Genomic DNA, 18,633 nt, shown 5'->3' on the forward strand with positions numbered 1-18,633 from the left:
ACACAATCCAGTCTTGTAGATCAGGTCCTGCCTTACTAACACAACTGCCACCCATCCTCCCTCATTAACATCATAGAGGCAGGTTTACAACATACAGGAAAATCACACAGTACCAGGAATCATGGCCTAGCCAAACTGATACACACATTTTTGGGGGGATGTAGTTCAAACCATGACAAGGAGTGTGTGTATGTGTGTTCATTTTCTCACACGAGAAAAAAGATGTAAGCCTAAGATCATGGCCTGATTACATCTCATTTTTACATCTAGTACCTCATTAACATAGTTTTTACATAATCTAGGTTTAAATATTGAGACCCAGTGGTTGACCTGGGGCCATCTTGAAGCCCCACTGTCTCCCAGACAGGAGTTTCAGTAATACCCTTGTAACAAGCCCATAATATTCTCCTCTTTCTTTTTCTTTAGGGATAGTACGGACTCAGGAACCAAACAGTTCAAACTCAGAAGAAATAGAAGAGCAGTTAGAAGGAGAGCCAGGTTGGTCTTAGGACATGAAGATTGAGTAAGCTAAGTGAAGCATACCTTTCCTTGCTGCCCTCTCTCACTCCTCTTGGGAACTCCATCTCTCTGAAATCTCATTTTCTTTACTTATAATACAACCAATTGTCTCGTGGAGAATGCTCCTTTCCCACAAGAATAGAGGGCAAACTGGACATTGGAGCAAATCAGAATCCAAAACCAAAAAACCAAATTCATTGCTGTCGAGTAGTTCCGACTCAAGGTGATCCTATGGGACAGAGTACAACTGCCCCCTAGGGTTTCCAAGGAGCAGCTGGTGGATTCGAACTGCTGACCTTCTGATTAGCAGCCAAACACTTAACCACTGCACCACCAGGGCTCCAATCAGAAACCAGCTCTTATAAAGTTATAAATATACTATATAGCATTTCTTAGATTTTGGAAGTCCAGGTTATCAGATAAGTTTAATAATAACTGGAGAACACTGAGAACTATTGCAGGTAGGCGACTTGCCTAAGCTGACTTGATGGTCAGTCTAGGATTGTTGATGTTGGTTGTTGTCAGTTGCCATCGAGTCGGCTCTGACTCATGCTGACCTTGTGTATAACAGGAGGAAATGTTGCCTAGCCCCATGCCGTCTTCATGATTGTTGGTATGTTACGAGTTCATTGTTGTGACTGTTGTGTCAATCCGTCTCACTGGGGGTTTTCTTGTTTTCGATGACCCTCTACCAAACATGTCCTTTTCTAGCATTTGGTCTTTCCTGATGACGTGTCCAAAGTAAGCAAGGCAAAGTCTCTCCATCCCTGCTTCTAAGGAGCATTGCCGTTGTATTTCTAATCTAAGAGTCTCTCAAGTCTGCCTGGTGTTATTTTTTCAGTTTTATTGAAGTACAGTTATACACTATAAACTTCCACTTGTTTTAAGTGTATAATTCAGTGATTTTTTTGTAACTTAAAGAGTTATGCAGCAATCAACACTATCCAATTCTATAACAGTTCCGCCACTCCAGAAAGATCCTTTGCGCCCATTTGCAGTGACTCCCTGACCTCCACCCAGAGGCAACCGCTAGTCTACTTTCTGTCCCTCTAGATTTGCCTTTTCTGGACACATGTGGTCTTTGGGTCTGGATTCTTAAACTGTTTTTACTCAGCATAATGTAGTTTCCTCTGTTATTACATGTATCATTGAGCCAGTCCTTCTTATTGGCTGAATAATACTCCATTGCATGGATATACCACATTTTTATTATCCATTCACCAGTTGGTGGATCTCACTATTTTTACATTTTAACTATTATGAATAATGCTGCTACAACATTCATGTGCAAGTCTTTGCGTAGACACTTTCATTTCTCTTGGGTGATAACTTAGGAGTTGTCTGGTATTTTAGACCGGTAGCTTGCCATTAGTATTGCTACTCAGATATTTGAGTAATCAATTGAGGCTACTATGGTGATGATCTATGTCTTGCTCTCCTGGCACTTATTCTAGTTCAGTGGAAAAGATAAGTAGTTACAATAAAGTGTTGAGTTTTGGTTTAATTTTATTTTGTTATTGTTGTGAATATATACCGCAAAACATACACCTATTCAACCATTTCTTCATGTACAATTCAGTGACGTTGATTCCATTCTTCCAGTTGTGCAATCATTCTCACCCTCCTGAGTTATTCCACCTCTATTAACATAAACTCACTACCCCCTAAGGTTCCTATCTAATCTTTTCAAGTTGCTGTTGTCACTTTGATCTCATATAGATAGTTCTTAAAAGAGCATAATGCTCAAGGCAGACATTTTTTACTACTTAAGCTAAACTATTGTTTGGTCTTAAAACCAAAAATACCCCCTGAATTCTTAAGTTTTAAAGATTATCTCAGGGTAATAGTTTCAGGAGTTCGTCCAGTCCCCATGGCTCCAGAAAGTCTGGAGTCCATAAGAATTTGAAATTCTGTTCTGTTTTTCCTCCCTGTTGATCAGGATTCTTCTATAAAATCTTAAGTAATCGTAGCTGGGCACCATCCAGTTCTTCTGGTCTCATGGCAAAGGAGGCAGTTGTTTGTTTATATAGGCAATTAGCCAGACATTCCATATCCTCCTCCTGTTCTTGTCCCCCCTTCTCTTGCTCCAGGTGAATAGAGACCAATTGCCCTGCATTGGATGTCTGCTTGCAAGTATTTAAGACCCCAGGCACTACACAACGGTTGAGTTTTATTTTTAAAACAACAGCAATTTATTCTTAACTCTGGAGGCTAGAAGCCCAAGGTCAAGGTTTCAGCAGGGCCCATCTCCCTCTGAAAGTTCTAGGGAAGAATCCTTCCTTGCCTTTCCAGTCTCTCATGGCCCCAGATGTTCCTTGGCTTGTGGCAGCATAACTCCCATTTCTATGTCTTCATCTGGCTGCCTTCTCTGTGCGTGTATCTCCCCTGTGTCTATGTGTCTTTTCTGTGTCCAAATCTCCCTCTCCTTTCGCTTACAAAGACACCACTCCTTGGATTTAGGGCCTACCTTATATCCAGTATGTTTTTATCTCAATGATCCTTAAATAATTACATCTGCAAAGACTCTTATTTCCCAATAAGGTCACATTCTGAGGTTCCAAGTAGACACGAATTTTGGGGGGACACTATTCAACCCACTATAGTATCTATTGTACATACTTTATTTTACTAATACCTATTCTTGGCACTGGGGATTCGCAGATGGCTAAGACACAAACATTGTTCTTTAGGAATTCATGGTCTAGTACAAGAGACACATGTGTTAAAAAAAAAAAAAAAAAGTGTAACACAGTGTAGCAATTGCTATAATGTAGTGTCATGATGAGTTTTGATAGCATATTTCTTCTTATGGCTCTACAGAGTAGAGACATGTCACTTGGTTTAGGGAGTCATCTGCCCTATTCATCATATCTCTACAAACACAGCCATTGTACCTCCCAGCACATAATGCGGACAAAGAATTCAGATTAGACTCTGAACTCTTCGGAGCCTACTTTATCAGGTTTCTGATAGAGGAAATACGACTATTCTTGTGCCAAGCCTACTCCATTTTGTTTTTTGTTTTTTTGCAGCGCTTATGCAAGTAGAGGGAGATGATCCCATAAACCTAGAAGCAAATGAGGGTTGGAAAGCAAAAAAGCCAGGTTGGTATCATATCTCCCTGGACTGAGTTTGGTGTTAGGGTTGTTCTTTGTAAATCTCACTTTTTATCTTTCCTTTACTATGTAATAGAAACTTTTCTTTTTTTTTCTTCCCCTTAATGAATAACCATTGTACCCTGTCCATCCCCTACCTTATATCACTGAAGGTAAAGAGGATAAGTTTAGGATTACATTGAAGAAGAAGTTTCGGCAAATCTGGAAGAGCAGCTTTAGCCCTGGAGCCATTGAAAGCTTCCATATTGTCACCCAGAGATACAAGATGCTGATCCCATTCTGTAATCCTAAAGTGCTGACAGGGCCATTTCCAGACACGGTGGTGCTTCAAGGGCCTGCTGGTGTTGGGAAAACCACACTGGCGAAAAAGTTGTTACTGGACTGGACAGAGGACAATCTCACAAAGACATTCAAGTATGCTGTCTATCTCAGCTGCAAGGAACTCAACCAGATGGGGCCGTGCACTTGTGCTGAGCTGATTTCCAAGGACTGTCCTGAGTTGCAGGATGCCATTCCGGAGGTCCTAACCCAATCACAGGACTCCCTGATCATCATTGATGGTTTTGATGAGCTGAGAGTCCCCCCTGGGGCACTGATCCGTGATATATGTGGTGACTGGAAGAAGCAGAAGCCAGTGCCCATCCTCTTGAGTAGTTTGCTGAAGAGGAAAATGTTCCCCAGAGCAACTCTCCTTATTACCACACGACCCTGGGCACTGAGAGAGCTCCGGCTCTTGGTAGAACAGCCACTCCTCATAGAAATGGAGGGCTTCTTGGAGATGGACAGGAAGGAGTATTTCTTGAAACACTTCCAAGATGAGGACCAAGCCCTGCGAGCTTTTGACTTGATGAAGAGCAATGCAGCCTTGTTCAGCATGGGCTCAGCACCCATGGTGTGCTGGATTGTCTATACTTGTCTGAAGCTGCAGATGGAAAAGGGGGAGGACCCCACACCCACTTGCCAAACCACCACATCGCTGTTCCTGCATTTCATCTGCAGCCAGTTCATGCTGGTGCCTGACAGGTGTCCCAGTCACTGCCTCCAAGCCCCAGTGAAGGCTCTGTGTCTCCTGGCAGCTGAGGGTGTATGGACACAGATATCTGTGTTTGATGGAGAAGACCTCAAGAGACTTGGGGTGAAGGAGTCTGAGCTCAGTCCTTTCCTGGACAAGAATATCCTTCAGAAGAGCAAGGACTGTGAAGGCTGCTACTCCTTCATCCACCTCAGTGTCCAGCAGTTCTTTGCTGCCATCTTCTATGTTCTGGGGAGCGAGGAGGAAGAAGACAGGGAGAGCCACAGTGGGAACATTGGGGATGTGCAGAAGCTGCTGTCCAAGGAAGAAAGATTAAAGAACCCCATCCTGACCCAGGTGGGATACTTCTTATTTGGCCTCTCGAATGAAAAGAGAGACAGGGAGCTGGAAACAACGTTTGGCTGCCGAGTGTCAAGGGAGGTCAAAGAGGAATTGCTGAGATGGAAATTGAAACCTGATGAGAACAAACCCTTCTCGGTGACAGGCATCAAGGAGGTTTTTTACTGTCTGTATGAATCTCAGGAGGAGGAGTTTGTGAAGGATGCAATGGCCCATTTCAAGGAAATGTCCCTAAAGTTGAAAAATGAAACGGACATCGTACATGCTTCTTTCTGCCTCAAGCATTGTCAAAATTTGCAGAAAATTTCACTGAAGGTTGAAAAAGGGATATTTCTGGAGAATGATACTTCCTTGGAATCAGGCTGTCAGGCTGAGAGGTAAGAGTTCTCATCTTCACTCTTGGTTTGCCTATCTTCATCATCCTCCTATGTTCCATTAGGCAGAGGCCAGAGTCTCCTATTCCCTTGTTGTTGTTAGTTGCTTTCAAGTCAATTCCAACTCATGGTGACCCCATGCGTGCCGAATAGAACTGTTCCAATAGGGTCTTCGAGGCTGTGACTTTTCAGAAGTAGATCACCAGGCCAGTCTTCTGAGGTACCTCTGGGTAGCTTCAAACTGCCAGTCTTTTGGCTAGTAGTCAGCTGGTAGTCGAGCACTTAACTGTTTGCACCACTAGGGACTCACTACTTTTCCTTTCCCTTAGGGTCATAATTTTTTCTCTTTCTGGACTTCCTTCCTGCTTAACATTCAAGGTGGGGAGCATGATGTTTTGATTAGGAATGGGGGCTTTGTAACCAGACCTTGCCTTTTTACTTATTTATTTTATTGTTAGCACCACATCTGCTAATTCAACATTTTTCACATATACAACTCATTGAGATCAGTTACATCAATCTTGTTGTGCAACCGTCACCAATATCCTCTGCCAAATTTTCCATCTTCATAAACAAAAACTCAATGCGTCCTAGACAATAACTCTCCTCCACTCTACTCTCTTCACCCCTGGTAACAGGGCTTCGAATTGGTTCATTCTGGGTGAACCCCTGCTGAAAATTTGTACTTCCACCCTAGATATACTGAATCAGAAAATACGTTTTGACAAGATCACTTAGTGATTCTTATGTATAATAAATTTTGAGAACCACTGCTCTGCTAGTCCGTTCTCCAAATTGGTCCCTAACCAGTAGCAGTATTAACATTGCCTGGGAACGTGTTAGAAATGCAAACCAGTTTGAAGCCCTCGCCTGGTAACCACTATTGAACTCTGATCTCTATATATTTACCTTTCTACTGTAGTTCGTATTCTTGATCATACAGTATTGTCCTTTTGTGATGGGCTTACTTTACTCAGCATAACGTTTTCAAACTTTAGCCATGTAATGCATGCATCAGGACTTCATTTCTCTTTATGACAAAGTAATATTCCATTGTACGTATATACCACATTTTGTTTATCCATTCATCTGTTGCTGGGTATTTGAATTTTTTCCACCTATTGGCTGCTGTGCGTAGTGCTGCCGTGAACATTGGTGTACGTGTCTGTTTTCATCACTGTTTTCAAGTCTCTTGGGTATATACCTTGTTGTTGGATGCCGCCAAGTCAATTCCTACTCACAGTGACCCCATTTGATAGACGAGAACTGCCCCATAGGGATCTCTAAGCTATAATCTTTATGGGAGCAGATCGCCAGGTCTTTTCTCCCATGGAGCTGCTGGGTGGGTTCAAACCACCAACCTTTTGGTTAGCAGCAGAGCACTTAACCATTGCACCACCAGGGCTCCTTCAGTATTCCAACTTTCTGATACACCATATTTTCAAGTGCCCTCACCATTTTCCTGAAAATTAAAATTTTTTTTCTGATTATAAAGACAACTGTACATATATGGAGCCCTGGTGGCATAGTGGTTAAGAGCTTGGCTGCTAATAAAAAAGTTGGCAGTTTGAATCCACCGGCCGTTCCACCAGCTGCTCCTTGGAAACCCTATGGGTCAGTTCTACTCTGTCCTATAGGGGTGCTATGAGTAGGTTTTGGGTTTTTTTGATATATATGTATATTGCTCTCAATCTTCTTCCAGTGTTGTGCTTAGAATTTTAATTTATTCTAATCCTTGGTTAGAATAAACAAAAAGCGTAAATTCTTTCTCCATTGATGTGTCTTAAGTGATAATTTGTGGGATGGTGGTATTAAATATTGAATCATTCAACTTTTAGAGTTACACCTATCTACTAGTGGTATGGAGTCCCTGGGTGGTACAAGTGGTTAACACTTTTGGATGCTAACTGAAAGGTTGGAGTCTCAAGTCCACCCAGAGATGCCTCGGAAGAAAGACCTAGTTAGTGATCTACTTCCGAAAAAGTCCGGCTCCTGAAAACCTATGGAGCACAGGTCTACTCTGACACAACATGGGGTCACCATGAGTCAGAGTCAAGTTGACAGCAACTGTTTTGGTTTGGTTTGGTTATTAGGGGTACGTGCCCAGAGGAATCCTACATACTTTCACCATGGTGGCCAAATAATTGGTTTTTGTCTCCAGAAATATTGGTAAATTACTTCATCTCGACATCTCTTCTTCCCTGCAGATCTCAGAAGGATCAGCGCATTCTACCTTTCTGGATGGACCTTTGTTCCATGTTTGGCTCAAACAAGAATCCACTATTTCTGGAAATCAATCAAAGCTTCCTTAGTGACTCCTCAGTGAGGCTTCTTTGTGAACAAATAGCCTCTGCCACCTGCAATCTCCAGAAGGTGGTGTAAGTAAAAGCTAATGTCGCTGGATTGAAAATCCCTAGGGCATGGCCAAGCTTCTTGTGTTTTAATATTGGAGCAATATTTGAATCTTTGTCCCAGACTTCAACCAGGTGCTCAGGATACAAGTAATTGAACGGGTTCCTGTCCTTTGTCTACTAGGAGAATCATATGAAGTAATTTTAATGAAATGTAAACTATGGTTTGGACAGCCATAGAACACCATAAGGGACATCAAGATCCTGGGGCAGTATTAGTCTTATTATGACAACCATACTGCTGTATGTAGACCAGGGATTTTCAACCTCTGTTGAACATTGGGGCTGGATATTTCCCGTTGGTATATGGGGAATGTCCTGTGCATTGTAGGATGCTCAGAAACATCCCTGGCATCTACTCACTAGATGCCAGTAGCACACATAGCCCTCCATAGTTACAACAACACAAAATGTCTCCAGTCATTACCAAATGTCCCCAGGAGGGTGCCCAGTCACCCCTGGTTGATGAACCTCTGATGTAGAGAGATGGAGAGCAACATGCTGGGACAAACTTTTGAGAACTGAGCATTAGTAAGTTACTGTCACTTGGGCTAAGGGGCATTGGTGATTCAGTGGTAGAAGTCTTGCTTCCATACAAAAGACCCAGGTTCGATTCCCAGCCAATGCCCCTCATGCACAGCTGCCACCCTTCTGTCATTGGAGGCTTGTGTGTTGCTGTAATGCTGAACGGGTCTTGGTGGAGCTTGCAAACTAAAACCAACTAAGGAAAAAGAACCTGGCAATCTACTAAACCCTGTAAATCATAACGGCCTGATCTGCAACCAGTCCATGGGAATGGCACAAGACGAGGCAGTATTTTGTTCTGTTGTGCATGGGGTCACCATGAGTTGGGGGCCAACTCAATCTTAAGCTAACAACAGCAGCAGCTACCTTTTTGCAAAAACCCATAGAAGAATAGCTTTCATTTGAAGGGGCTGCTTATGATTTCCCTTTTGCAAAAGTTTGAGATGACTAAAGAAGTTGGAGCCTCTAATAGTTTTTCTGTCGGGGCCCTGGTGGCACAGTGGTTAAGAGCTCAGCTGCTAACCAAAAGGTTAACAGTTCAAATCCACCAGCCACTCCTTGGAAACCCTGTGGGGCAACTCTACTCTGTCCTGTAGAGTCGCTTTGAGTTGGAACTGACTCAACGGCACATAACAATAGTTTCTAAAGCTTGAAAATATTGCAACCCCTTGTTTTTATCTATGCACAGTAGGTTCAGAAACTCAAGATCTCATCTTTGTTTTCTCTAGCCTCAACAATATCTTGCCTGCCAGTGCTTATCGGGATTTCTGCCTCGCTTTCAGTGGTCAAGAGATTCTGACACATCTTACCCTTCAAGGCAGTGGCCAGAATGATATGTTTCCCCTGTTGTGTGAGGTCTTGAGACACCCAAAATGCGACCTGCAGTACCTCAGGTACATCTCACCATTGCTAAGAATTCAGCATCCAAACAGAGCTGCTATGAGTTTATACAGTACTTCTCTGTGGATTAGAAAAAAACAGGGTCTCTTATTCTGATTAGGGAGCCCTGGTGGCACAGTAGTTAAGCACTTGGCTGCTAACCAAAAGGTCAGCAGTTCGAATTCACCACCACTCCTTGGGAACCCATTGGGCAGTTCTCCTCTGTCCTATAGGGTTGCTATGAGTCAGAATTGATTGGGAAGGCAATGGGTTTGGTTTTTGGTTATTCTGATTAGGGAGTGTCCCTGGGGTGGTGAAAGCAGTTAAGTGCTCAACTACTAACTGAAAGGTTGGTGGTTTGAACCCACCCTCCACAGAAAGGACTGACAATCTGCTTGCATAAAGAGATTATAGCCAAGAAAACACTATGGAGCAGTTCTATTCTGACACACATGAGTCTCCATGAGTCAGAATGGATTCAACAGCAACTGGTTTGGTTTTTGGTTTTTAATTCTGATTAGACATAGTACTACTCCATGGCACATGGTCCAGAATAGAACATAAGATGGAGTTCAGCTTCTATTTACCTTGAACACTGAACAACCTGGACAATCATACCCAACAACCTTGAGTCCAAAGAAACTTCCGGAATCTGGGTGTCACCCTCCATCAGAGCCTTTGTACATGGTTCTTACTTCCTATGTCATGATTCAGAATAGCAGCTACTGTGGCATCATTTTTTCCAGCCAATAACCCTTTAGGAACATCAAGTTGCCCCTTCCCTGGTGGTCTTCTGGTTTGAGAGCTCTCTCCTAGGGGAAGTTCTCCACATGGTTGCTTGGGGATGATTACCATTAACAGTCATGGCAGTCCAATGACTCTCACTTAACTGCATCAGAGTAGTGGCAGGGAGACACAGTTTAAGATAACTGGTCTCAAATTATGGCTTTATCTCTACTGACATGGCCTTGGGTTAACTATTTAACTAGGTATTTTCCTCATTAGGAGTCCTTGAGTGGTGCAAATGGTTAAGTGCTTGGCTGCTAACCAAAAAGTTGTGGTTCGAATCTACCCAGAGGCACCTTGGAAGAAAGCCTTGGTGATCTAATTCCGAAAGGTCACAGCCGTTGAAAACCCCATGAAGGGTAGTTCTACTCTGAAACATGGAGTCGCCAGGAGTCAGAATCGACTGGACAGCAACTGGTTTTCTCATTAGTAAAATGGGATATTTATCTCATAAGGATTTGAGGACTGAATGAAACCAAATGCAAACACTTATGCATTCAATTGTAGCTGTTATCATTTTTGGCTATTACTGATGGGCATCTTTTCCTTTACCTATGAGGAGTAACCAGGAAAACAAAAACATCCTGTGACTTTAAAATTCTGTTTACTAATGTGTTTCTCAAGGAGCCCTGGTGGCACAACAGTTAAGTGCTCAGCTACTAACCAAAGGCTGGTGGGTCAAACTCACCAGCTGCTCTGCGGAGGAAAGGAGCTGGCAATCTGCTCCCGTAAAGATTACAGCCTAGGAAACCCTATGGGGCGGTTCTACTCTGTCCTATAGGGTCGCTATGAGTCAGAATCGACTCGATGGCACGCAACAACAACCTACTTGTTTCTCAATGATTAAACTGAGACCCAAAATGGAAAGGAAGAGACTCCATATAAACTATTTCTGCTCGTTTTCTTTGACGCTATTAACATTCTACCTTATGTTCTAATTCTTTAGTTAGAGTCTACACAGGGGAACCAGATCTAAGGGCAGAAAGTGTTTCTAGCTGGGTTTTAGTGAATTTTAGCTGTGTGGCAGATAACTCCACTTGGTACTTCACGTGGTTTATCAGCTTCAAACAACTAACATGAGGGTGCAACTTTTATTTCCAACTGAAAGGGAGGACATGAGACTTAATGATGTTAAGTAACCTGATACATGATTTCATACCTAGTAAGTGGCAGAACCAATATTTTAAAAAAAAAACCCCACACCCCCACACCAATTCCAGGGGCCACACTGATCATCCTTAATGTTCCAATGAAGTTCTATTTGCACATGGTGTCTCCAGGCATAGAATATATGTACCATGTCGCTTGGTGAATTTGATTGACTGGGCTCCTAATGGGGTAGGCCTCAACATGTGGTATCTAGACCAACAGCAGCTACATCAGTTGGGAAGTTGTTCAAATGCAAATCTTGGGCCTTACCTCAGATCTTTGGAATCAAATTATTGGGGTATGACCCAGGAATTTAGATTTTTCTTTTTTTTTTTTTTTTTGCTTTTACTCGATGTTATATTTGAGAAGTCATCCATATTGAAGTGTTGTTGTTGTTAGGTGCTGTCAAGTCAGTTTTCGACTCGGAGACCCCATGTGACAGAGTAGAACTGCCTTATAGGATTTTCTGCACTATAATCTTTATAGAAGCAGATCACCAGATCTTTCTCCAGCAGAACTTCTGGGTAGGTTCAAACCACCAACATTTTGGTTAGCAGCTGAGTACTTTAATCATTGCACCACTGGGGCTTCTTCCAGGAATTAGTTTTAATAGGTCTTCCAGGTGATTGGGGGCGACTTAAAACATATCACTGGACTCTATATCTAACTGAGATGACTGAAGACACTGGAGCTTCTAGTAGTTTCTAAAGCTTAACAATATTGCAACTTTCTGTTTCTGTCTCTGCATGGTGTAGGTTTAGAAATTCAAGATCTTACGTTTGTTTTCTCTAGCCTCAAAAATAGATCTGAGACAGTATGTCTGACGTAGGGGCTAAGGATATGCATTTGCAGCTATCTCCCAGGTGCTGATGTAGCTGAACTAGGGACCACACATTGATAACTACTACTCCAGCTAATTTAGGCCAGATAATGGAGTGAGACAATTATATAGAGTTTTGGACTCTCAAGAAAATAACTTGCTCCTGTTTCTCCTGCAGGTTGGGATCTTGTTCAGCTACCACTCAGCAATGGGGTGATGTTTTCTCAGTCCTTGAAATCAACCAGTCCCTAACATGCCTCAACCTCACAGGCAATGAGCTATTGGATGAGGGCGTGAAGTTGCTGTGTACAACATTGAAGCACCCAAGGTGCTACCTACAGAAGTTGTCGTAAGTCTTTCCTCTCGTCTGTGGAGCATCTCTGTTTTAGCTCTGGGGCCACGGAATTCCAGCAGGGGTGTCTTAGTTATCTAGTGCTGCTATAACAGAAATCCCACAAGTGGATGGCTTTAACAAAGAGAAACTTATTTTCTCGTAGTCTAGTAGGCTACAAGTCCAAATTCAGGTCGTCGGCTCCAGGGGAAGGTCCTTGTCATCAGTCTTCCCCATGTCTAAGAGCTTCTCAGCACAGGGACCCCAGGTCCAAAGGACAGACTCTTCTCCGGGAAATACTTTCTTGGTGGTGTGAGGTCCTCCGTCTCTCTGCTCACTTCTTTTATAGCTCAAAAGAGGTTGCCTCAAGACACAGTCCAATCCTGTAGACTGAGTCCTCCCTCGTTAACATAACTGCTGCTAATCCCATCTCATCAACATCATAGAGATAGGATTTACAACACATAGGAAAATCACATCAGATGACAAAATGGTGGGCAATCATACAATACTGGGAATCATGACCTAGCCAAGTTGACAGATATTTTGGGGGGACACAGTTCAGTCCATGACAAGCGGTAACAACATTGAATTGAGAGCATGCTGGGTAACACATATGGACCCTCCTATGGATGGAAACACCTGGTCCCCATTTTTGGTCCCAGGTGCATGGCCCATGCATATTGTCCTCTTCTTCCTCTTCTTCATGGCTGTGATCACTAGCAAGGAGAGAGGGAAGGGAATTTATAGGAAAGACTGTAGCTGAGGACTCTAGCATTTGGAGGCACCCAAGAAGGTTGGACTTTGGAAGTGTTCCACCATCTTACCACTTGTGTGATGCTTCTGCAGGTTGGAAAACTGTCGTCTTACGGAAGCCTGTTGCAAGGATCTCTCTTCTGCTTTGATCATCAACCAGAAGCTAACACACCTGTCGTTGGCAAAGAATGAGCTTGGGGATGGTGGGGTGCGACTTCTATGTGAAGGTTTGCTTTACCCCGACTGTAAACTACAGACCCTGGTGTAAGTCTTCCCTGGCTGCCTTAGCTTATGTGTTTAGGTGTATGTATACGCCAGTCATACCCCTGTGCCCCTTATATTCTCACACCCATCCCCATGTTGCCCTATACCTCCCCACCTACCAAAATGGGTCTCATTGGGCTAAAACCAAGGTGTTGGCAGGGCTGTATTCCTTCTGAAGACTCTAGGGAAGAGTCAGTTTCCTTGCCTTTTCAGCTTCTAGGGGCTGCCTGCATTCCTTGGCTCATGGTTCCTTCCTCATCTTCAAAGCTAGCAGTAAAGCATCTTGAAATCAATCTCTCCCTGCCTCCCTGTGACACACCCGTCTGCATCCTTCATCACATCTCCTCCTCCTGACTCTGATCTTCCTGCCTCCCTCTTATAAGGACTTATGTAATTACATTAGGCCTACCCAAATAATCCAAGATAACCTACCCATATCAAGAACCTTAATGTAACCACATCTTCAGAGTGCCTTTTGCCATGTAAGGTACCATATTCACAGACTCCAGGAATTAGGACAAGGGCATGTTTGGGGACCATTATTCTGCCTACCAGGTCTCTGGGTGGCACAGTTTGCACTTATGCTGCTAACTGAAAGGTTGGCAGTTCAAATCCACACAGTAGCACCACAGAAGAAAGGCCTGGTGATATGCTTCTGTAAAGCTTTAAGACAGGAAAGCCCTATGGAGCAGTTCTACTCTGTAACACATGGGGTTGCCATGAGTTGGAATCAACTTGAGGGCAACACAACAGGTTTGGTGTCTTTTTTTTTTTTTTTTTTTTTTAATATTCTGCCTACCACACCACCCCATGACTTTATTTCCAAGCCTCTATTTCCAAGCTTGTCTAAAACCCATGACTTGAGATAAGCAATCAGGGTGTTGGAACATTAAGCCAGCAGATATTTTTCTATATGATTGACTTCTAGCCTGTGGAACTGCGGCATAACCGACAGTGGCTGCAATCATCTCTCAAAGCTTCTCCAACAAAAATCAAGCCTAACACACTTGGATCTGGGGCTGAATCACATAGGAGTTACTGGACTGAACTTTCTGTGTGAGGCCTTGAAGGAACCAGTGTGTAACCTGAAACGTCTATGGTAAGTTATACTTCAATTTTAACCTGTATCTGAAATGAAATATCAATATAGCAAATCCCTCCATTTGTGTTACTTGGAGGGGCAGTGGTGCTTCAGTGGTAGAATTCTCGCCCTCCATGCAGGAGGGCAAGGTTTGATTCCTGGCCAATGCACCTCATGTGCAGTTACCACTCGTCTGTCAGTGGAGGTATGCATTGCTGTGGTGCTGAACAGGTTTCAGCGGGGTTTCTAGACTAGGACGGACTAGGAAGCAAGGTCTGGCGATCTACTTCACAAAAATCAGCTATCGAAAACCCTATGGAGCACAGTTCTAGTGACACACATGGGGTCACCATGAATGGGCATCCACTGGACGGCAACAGGTTTGGTTTTGGTGGAAGGGTCTTATGAGATCAGCCTCCTCTTAAGCCTAGAACTCATCTCTTATGACCCTTTCTGGCTCACTCACTCTGGCTGCCTTGATATTCTATTTAATATCATAATCATATATAACCTCAGGGCCTTTGCACATGCTGTTTCTCTGCCTAGAGAATCCTTACCCCAACTCTCTCTATGCTTCTTTCATTTCGTTCTCTCAGGTCTTCCTTGACCATCATACCTAGCACCTTCAACTACTCCCTCTTTCTGTTGCCCTTCATAATATTCCTTACTTGTACCTGGCACGCTACATGTGTCACTGTTTCCAGTTGGCTAGAATATGCTCTGAGGGCAGAAGCTTTCATTGTTCACTGCTGGATTCCCAGTACTCAAGAGTGCCTGGCATATAGGATAGTGTCAATAAGCATTGATTGAATTAACCTTTGTGTTTCCCCATTAGATTATGGGGATGTGCTCTCATGCCTTTCAGTTGCATGGACCTCTCATTTGCTCTCAGATGCAACCAAAGCCTGACCACCCTGGACCTTGGCCAGAATCCTTTGGTGGCATAGTGGGATAGCGTGAAGCCTTCTAGTCTTCCTAGTGTTTCTCCTGTGACAATTGGTTCGGAGGGAACACAAACAGCAGTTTATTGTAGGCATCTGCCATTAATGTTCAGCTTTTATCTATTGATTTTGGTCTTCAGATAATTCTTCCATCTCTTCCCTCTGTTGCTTTGGCGGGTAAGGTGATTCAAAGGATGAGGTCAGCACTCAATCTGAAACCAAAATTCTTGGACTTCTGACATATTATTTAGTAAGTGAGGGGGAGCTATGGCGGTTAACCATGGTCACATTATAAAAATCAAACTGCAGATCTCCTAGGTGCTTTTAGAAAGAGTTTGTGTCTGGACTGTGTTGGTTATAGAGGTCTGGGAAGCCAGCGTCAGTTTGGAAGCCTACTGTTTGGAGTGAGTCTGCTGTCTCCTGGAAATAGTTCATATGTGAAACTATCACCAACTGGCTCTCAGCTGCTTGCTCATTGAAGCAAGTTGTCATTGAGTTCTGTTGTTTACTTGTTACCATGGCTATAAAGAACCAAGAGTCTCTTCCTAGAAGTTGGGAACTTTTTAAAATTCTCAGGTGCAGTGTAGACCACTGATGGCATAAAATAGTCATCATTGTGTATGATAGATGATGTATTTATTTAACACGAATCTCAGATCCAAAGGTACCGTGCTAGTCAAAAGAAGGGGCATGTGGACATTAGAGTTTTTTTCTTACATCTTTTTGTGAGTTCTCTCCCAATCTAGATAATATTGGTGAGTTTCCATCAAGGCATACTGCCCTCAAAGACAACAGTGAAGCTGTTACCTTAGACCAGCCTGTCAGATATTATTTTCTGGGTCTTTGAGTCTCAAGATAAGTGACTTCATGTGGAGATTGCTTTCTGGGTCATAAATCCTGGAAATGCTGATATGCCCTGGCCCTTCCCTTCTAAAATTCAGTCTTCTAGCTTATTTGAGTCTATCAGCTACCCTGTATCCTTCTAAATAAGCCCTTTAAAGTTAATGATATCCATTTTCTGTTACTTGCAGCCCTAACATCATACCTCATTCTTAGAGCAATACATTTAAGCCTTCTGGTGTGCTCCATCCTTCGGGTCTCATTTCTGAATCAACACTTGTAGTTGAACACAGATCTGGATGGTGGAACTGTTTTTTGCTTCTCTAACACAAGACATGATCTGAAAGGATTAATTGTGCTTGTTTTCTTTTTTTCTCAGAATCTCAGAGGGTCATATTTAAAAATGTCTTGAAGCTTCTTGGTTCTTATTTTAACCAGTTATTTTGATTGCTAACAAGATAATCTACTCAAGCCTAGCTTAAGGTTGTATGGTATATTGTGAATGTCGAACAACAAAATAAAAATTACTTTTGATGGTGTCAACAAAACCAGGACTACGTTGCTATCAGGAAACATGGCAGCTAATCTCCTTGATCACTTATTTTTATGCATATTTTGCTTTAATTATTCTCTCCCTCTGCCCACAGCCCCATTTCCACATACACATAGCTGAATATGGTTGCCGCTACCGATTGTCATCAAGTTGATTCTGATTCATGGCTACCCTACATATGTCAGAGTAGAACTGTACTCCATAGGGTTTTTAATGGCTGATTTTTTTTGGAAGTAGAGCTCCTTATGGTGACACCTCTGGGTGGACTCTAACCTCCAACTTTCTGTTAGCAGCCAAGCACGTTAACTATACCACCCAGGAACTCTTGAGTGTGGTTACCATGAGGTAAATCATAGAACTGAGGCTGGTATCATCTCAGGTCAAATAAATGGTAATGGCTAGCTAGTATCTTTTAGCCAAGGGGTTGATGGGAAGCTGGCCTTACTTGACTTGGTTCAAGCATATACGTCTCATCTGCTTAATTGGTACTCCTAGTCTACCAAGTAAGAGTTGTCAAAGTAAGTTATAGACTAGGTAGGCATTTAGAGCTACACCACAGGTAGATTTGGCAATTCAATCTCACTAAAAATATAGAATGATAAAATCACCTAAGCAACTAGTCACACAATGTGGCTTTATACCATTACGGCATTAATGTGATATTTTACCTGTCAAATCAGTGTGGAACTCTGTAACATAGCATATTCAAAAAAAGGTGGCCCCTGCTCTGTGAAGCCCTAAAGGATGAGGCTTGCAGGCACTTGGGAGTTTGGAATGAATTTCCTTGAAGCAACAAAATCAGAGGCAGAAGAAATCTTTTTTTTTTTTTTTTTTTTTTGGGCACTATGCTTAGAATTTATTTGGAATTTGTAATTCAATTAATCAATTGTGATTTTTTTTTTTTTTTTTTTTCTTTGTCCCCCAGGTTAAACATGGATGGATCTGATGTTCAAATGCAAAAGCTGCTGGAAGAAATCAAAGGAAGCAATCCACAACTGACTATTGAGAATGACAACCAAGATCCCAGAAAAAACAGACTTTCTTCTTATGACTTCCTTCTCTGAATCCCCCTGGAGTCATTTCTCCCACAAAGGTGATGGTGAATTCCCTACGAGTCTTCTCAGTCATAAGTTAGTTGGTGGCTAGATGCTGTCTTAGCTTTGGTCCTGCCTCTGGCTTACACAAAACATATACAAGCCACTTAGCCCTGTTATGTGTGAAATGCCTGTATCACAAGTATATCAAAAGAAATAAAGGCGAAAGCATTCATAAATGAAGCTGTACTTATTAATGGGTTCTGACAAAACTCAGGAAAAAAATACCTTATTTTTGGAGTATTTAGTGCAGGAAAGAAAAGTGACAGAAGTATTTGTGATCACATTGATGCATTTGCCTTACTAGTCATTGTGCACTTCTGGTTTTTCTTGGACTGTATAAGAGCTACCTGATGAGTATTCATTGTTAGAGTATCTCTCTTCCCAAACCTACTCTTATCTGGTCATGTCATTGTTCTACTTAAGTTTTTAATGGCTCCTACTTTACTTACAGAAAATATAATTCCATGGTATACATAGTTCTTCCATGGTATACATAGTTCTTCCTGTCTGATCTTCCAGCATTCCCTTGTGTGACATACACAATCCTAAAACTCATTAAAATAAGTTCAGAATTACTTTTTATTTAGCACTAATTTGCATCCAAGAAAATGACCAAAATAACTGATATGCACACACATATATGCATCTGCTTGTTCTTGGACACTTGTTGTTAGGTGTTGAGTTGACTCCGACTCATAGCGACCCTACGTACGACAGAAAAACACTGTGCCCGGTCCTGTGCCATCCTCACAATTGTTGCTATGTTTGAGCCCATTGTTGTAGCCGCTACATCAATCCATCCCGTTGAGGGTCTCCTCT

The 18,633-nt window shown here is 42.5% G+C and overlaps 1 protein-coding gene across 1 annotated transcript in view; it reads left to right on the plus strand.

Annotated features, from left to right (window-relative positions):
- NLRP2 (NLR family pyrin domain containing 2) overlaps positions 1-12,467 on the plus strand; it is an 18,835-nt gene extending 6,368 nt beyond the window's left edge. The window contains exons 3-6 of the mRNA XM_023736235.1: positions 3,770-5,384; positions 7,589-7,759; positions 9,046-9,210; positions 12,130-12,467. Of these exons, the coding sequence (XP_023592003.1) occupies positions 3,770-5,384; positions 7,589-7,759; positions 9,046-9,210; positions 12,130-12,304 (2,126 nt within the window). The 3' untranslated portion in view covers positions 12,305-12,467. The remainder of the gene's footprint in view (positions 1-3,769; positions 5,385-7,588; positions 7,760-9,045; positions 9,211-12,129) is intronic.
- Positions 12,468-18,633: the final 6,166 nt, after the last annotated feature.

This window comes from Trichechus manatus, unplaced genomic scaffold, assembly GCF_000243295.1.
Source record: "Trichechus manatus latirostris isolate Lorelei unplaced genomic scaffold, TriManLat1.0 scaffold00087, whole genome shotgun sequence".
NCBI lineage: Eukaryota > Metazoa > Chordata > Mammalia > Sirenia > Trichechidae > Trichechus > Trichechus manatus.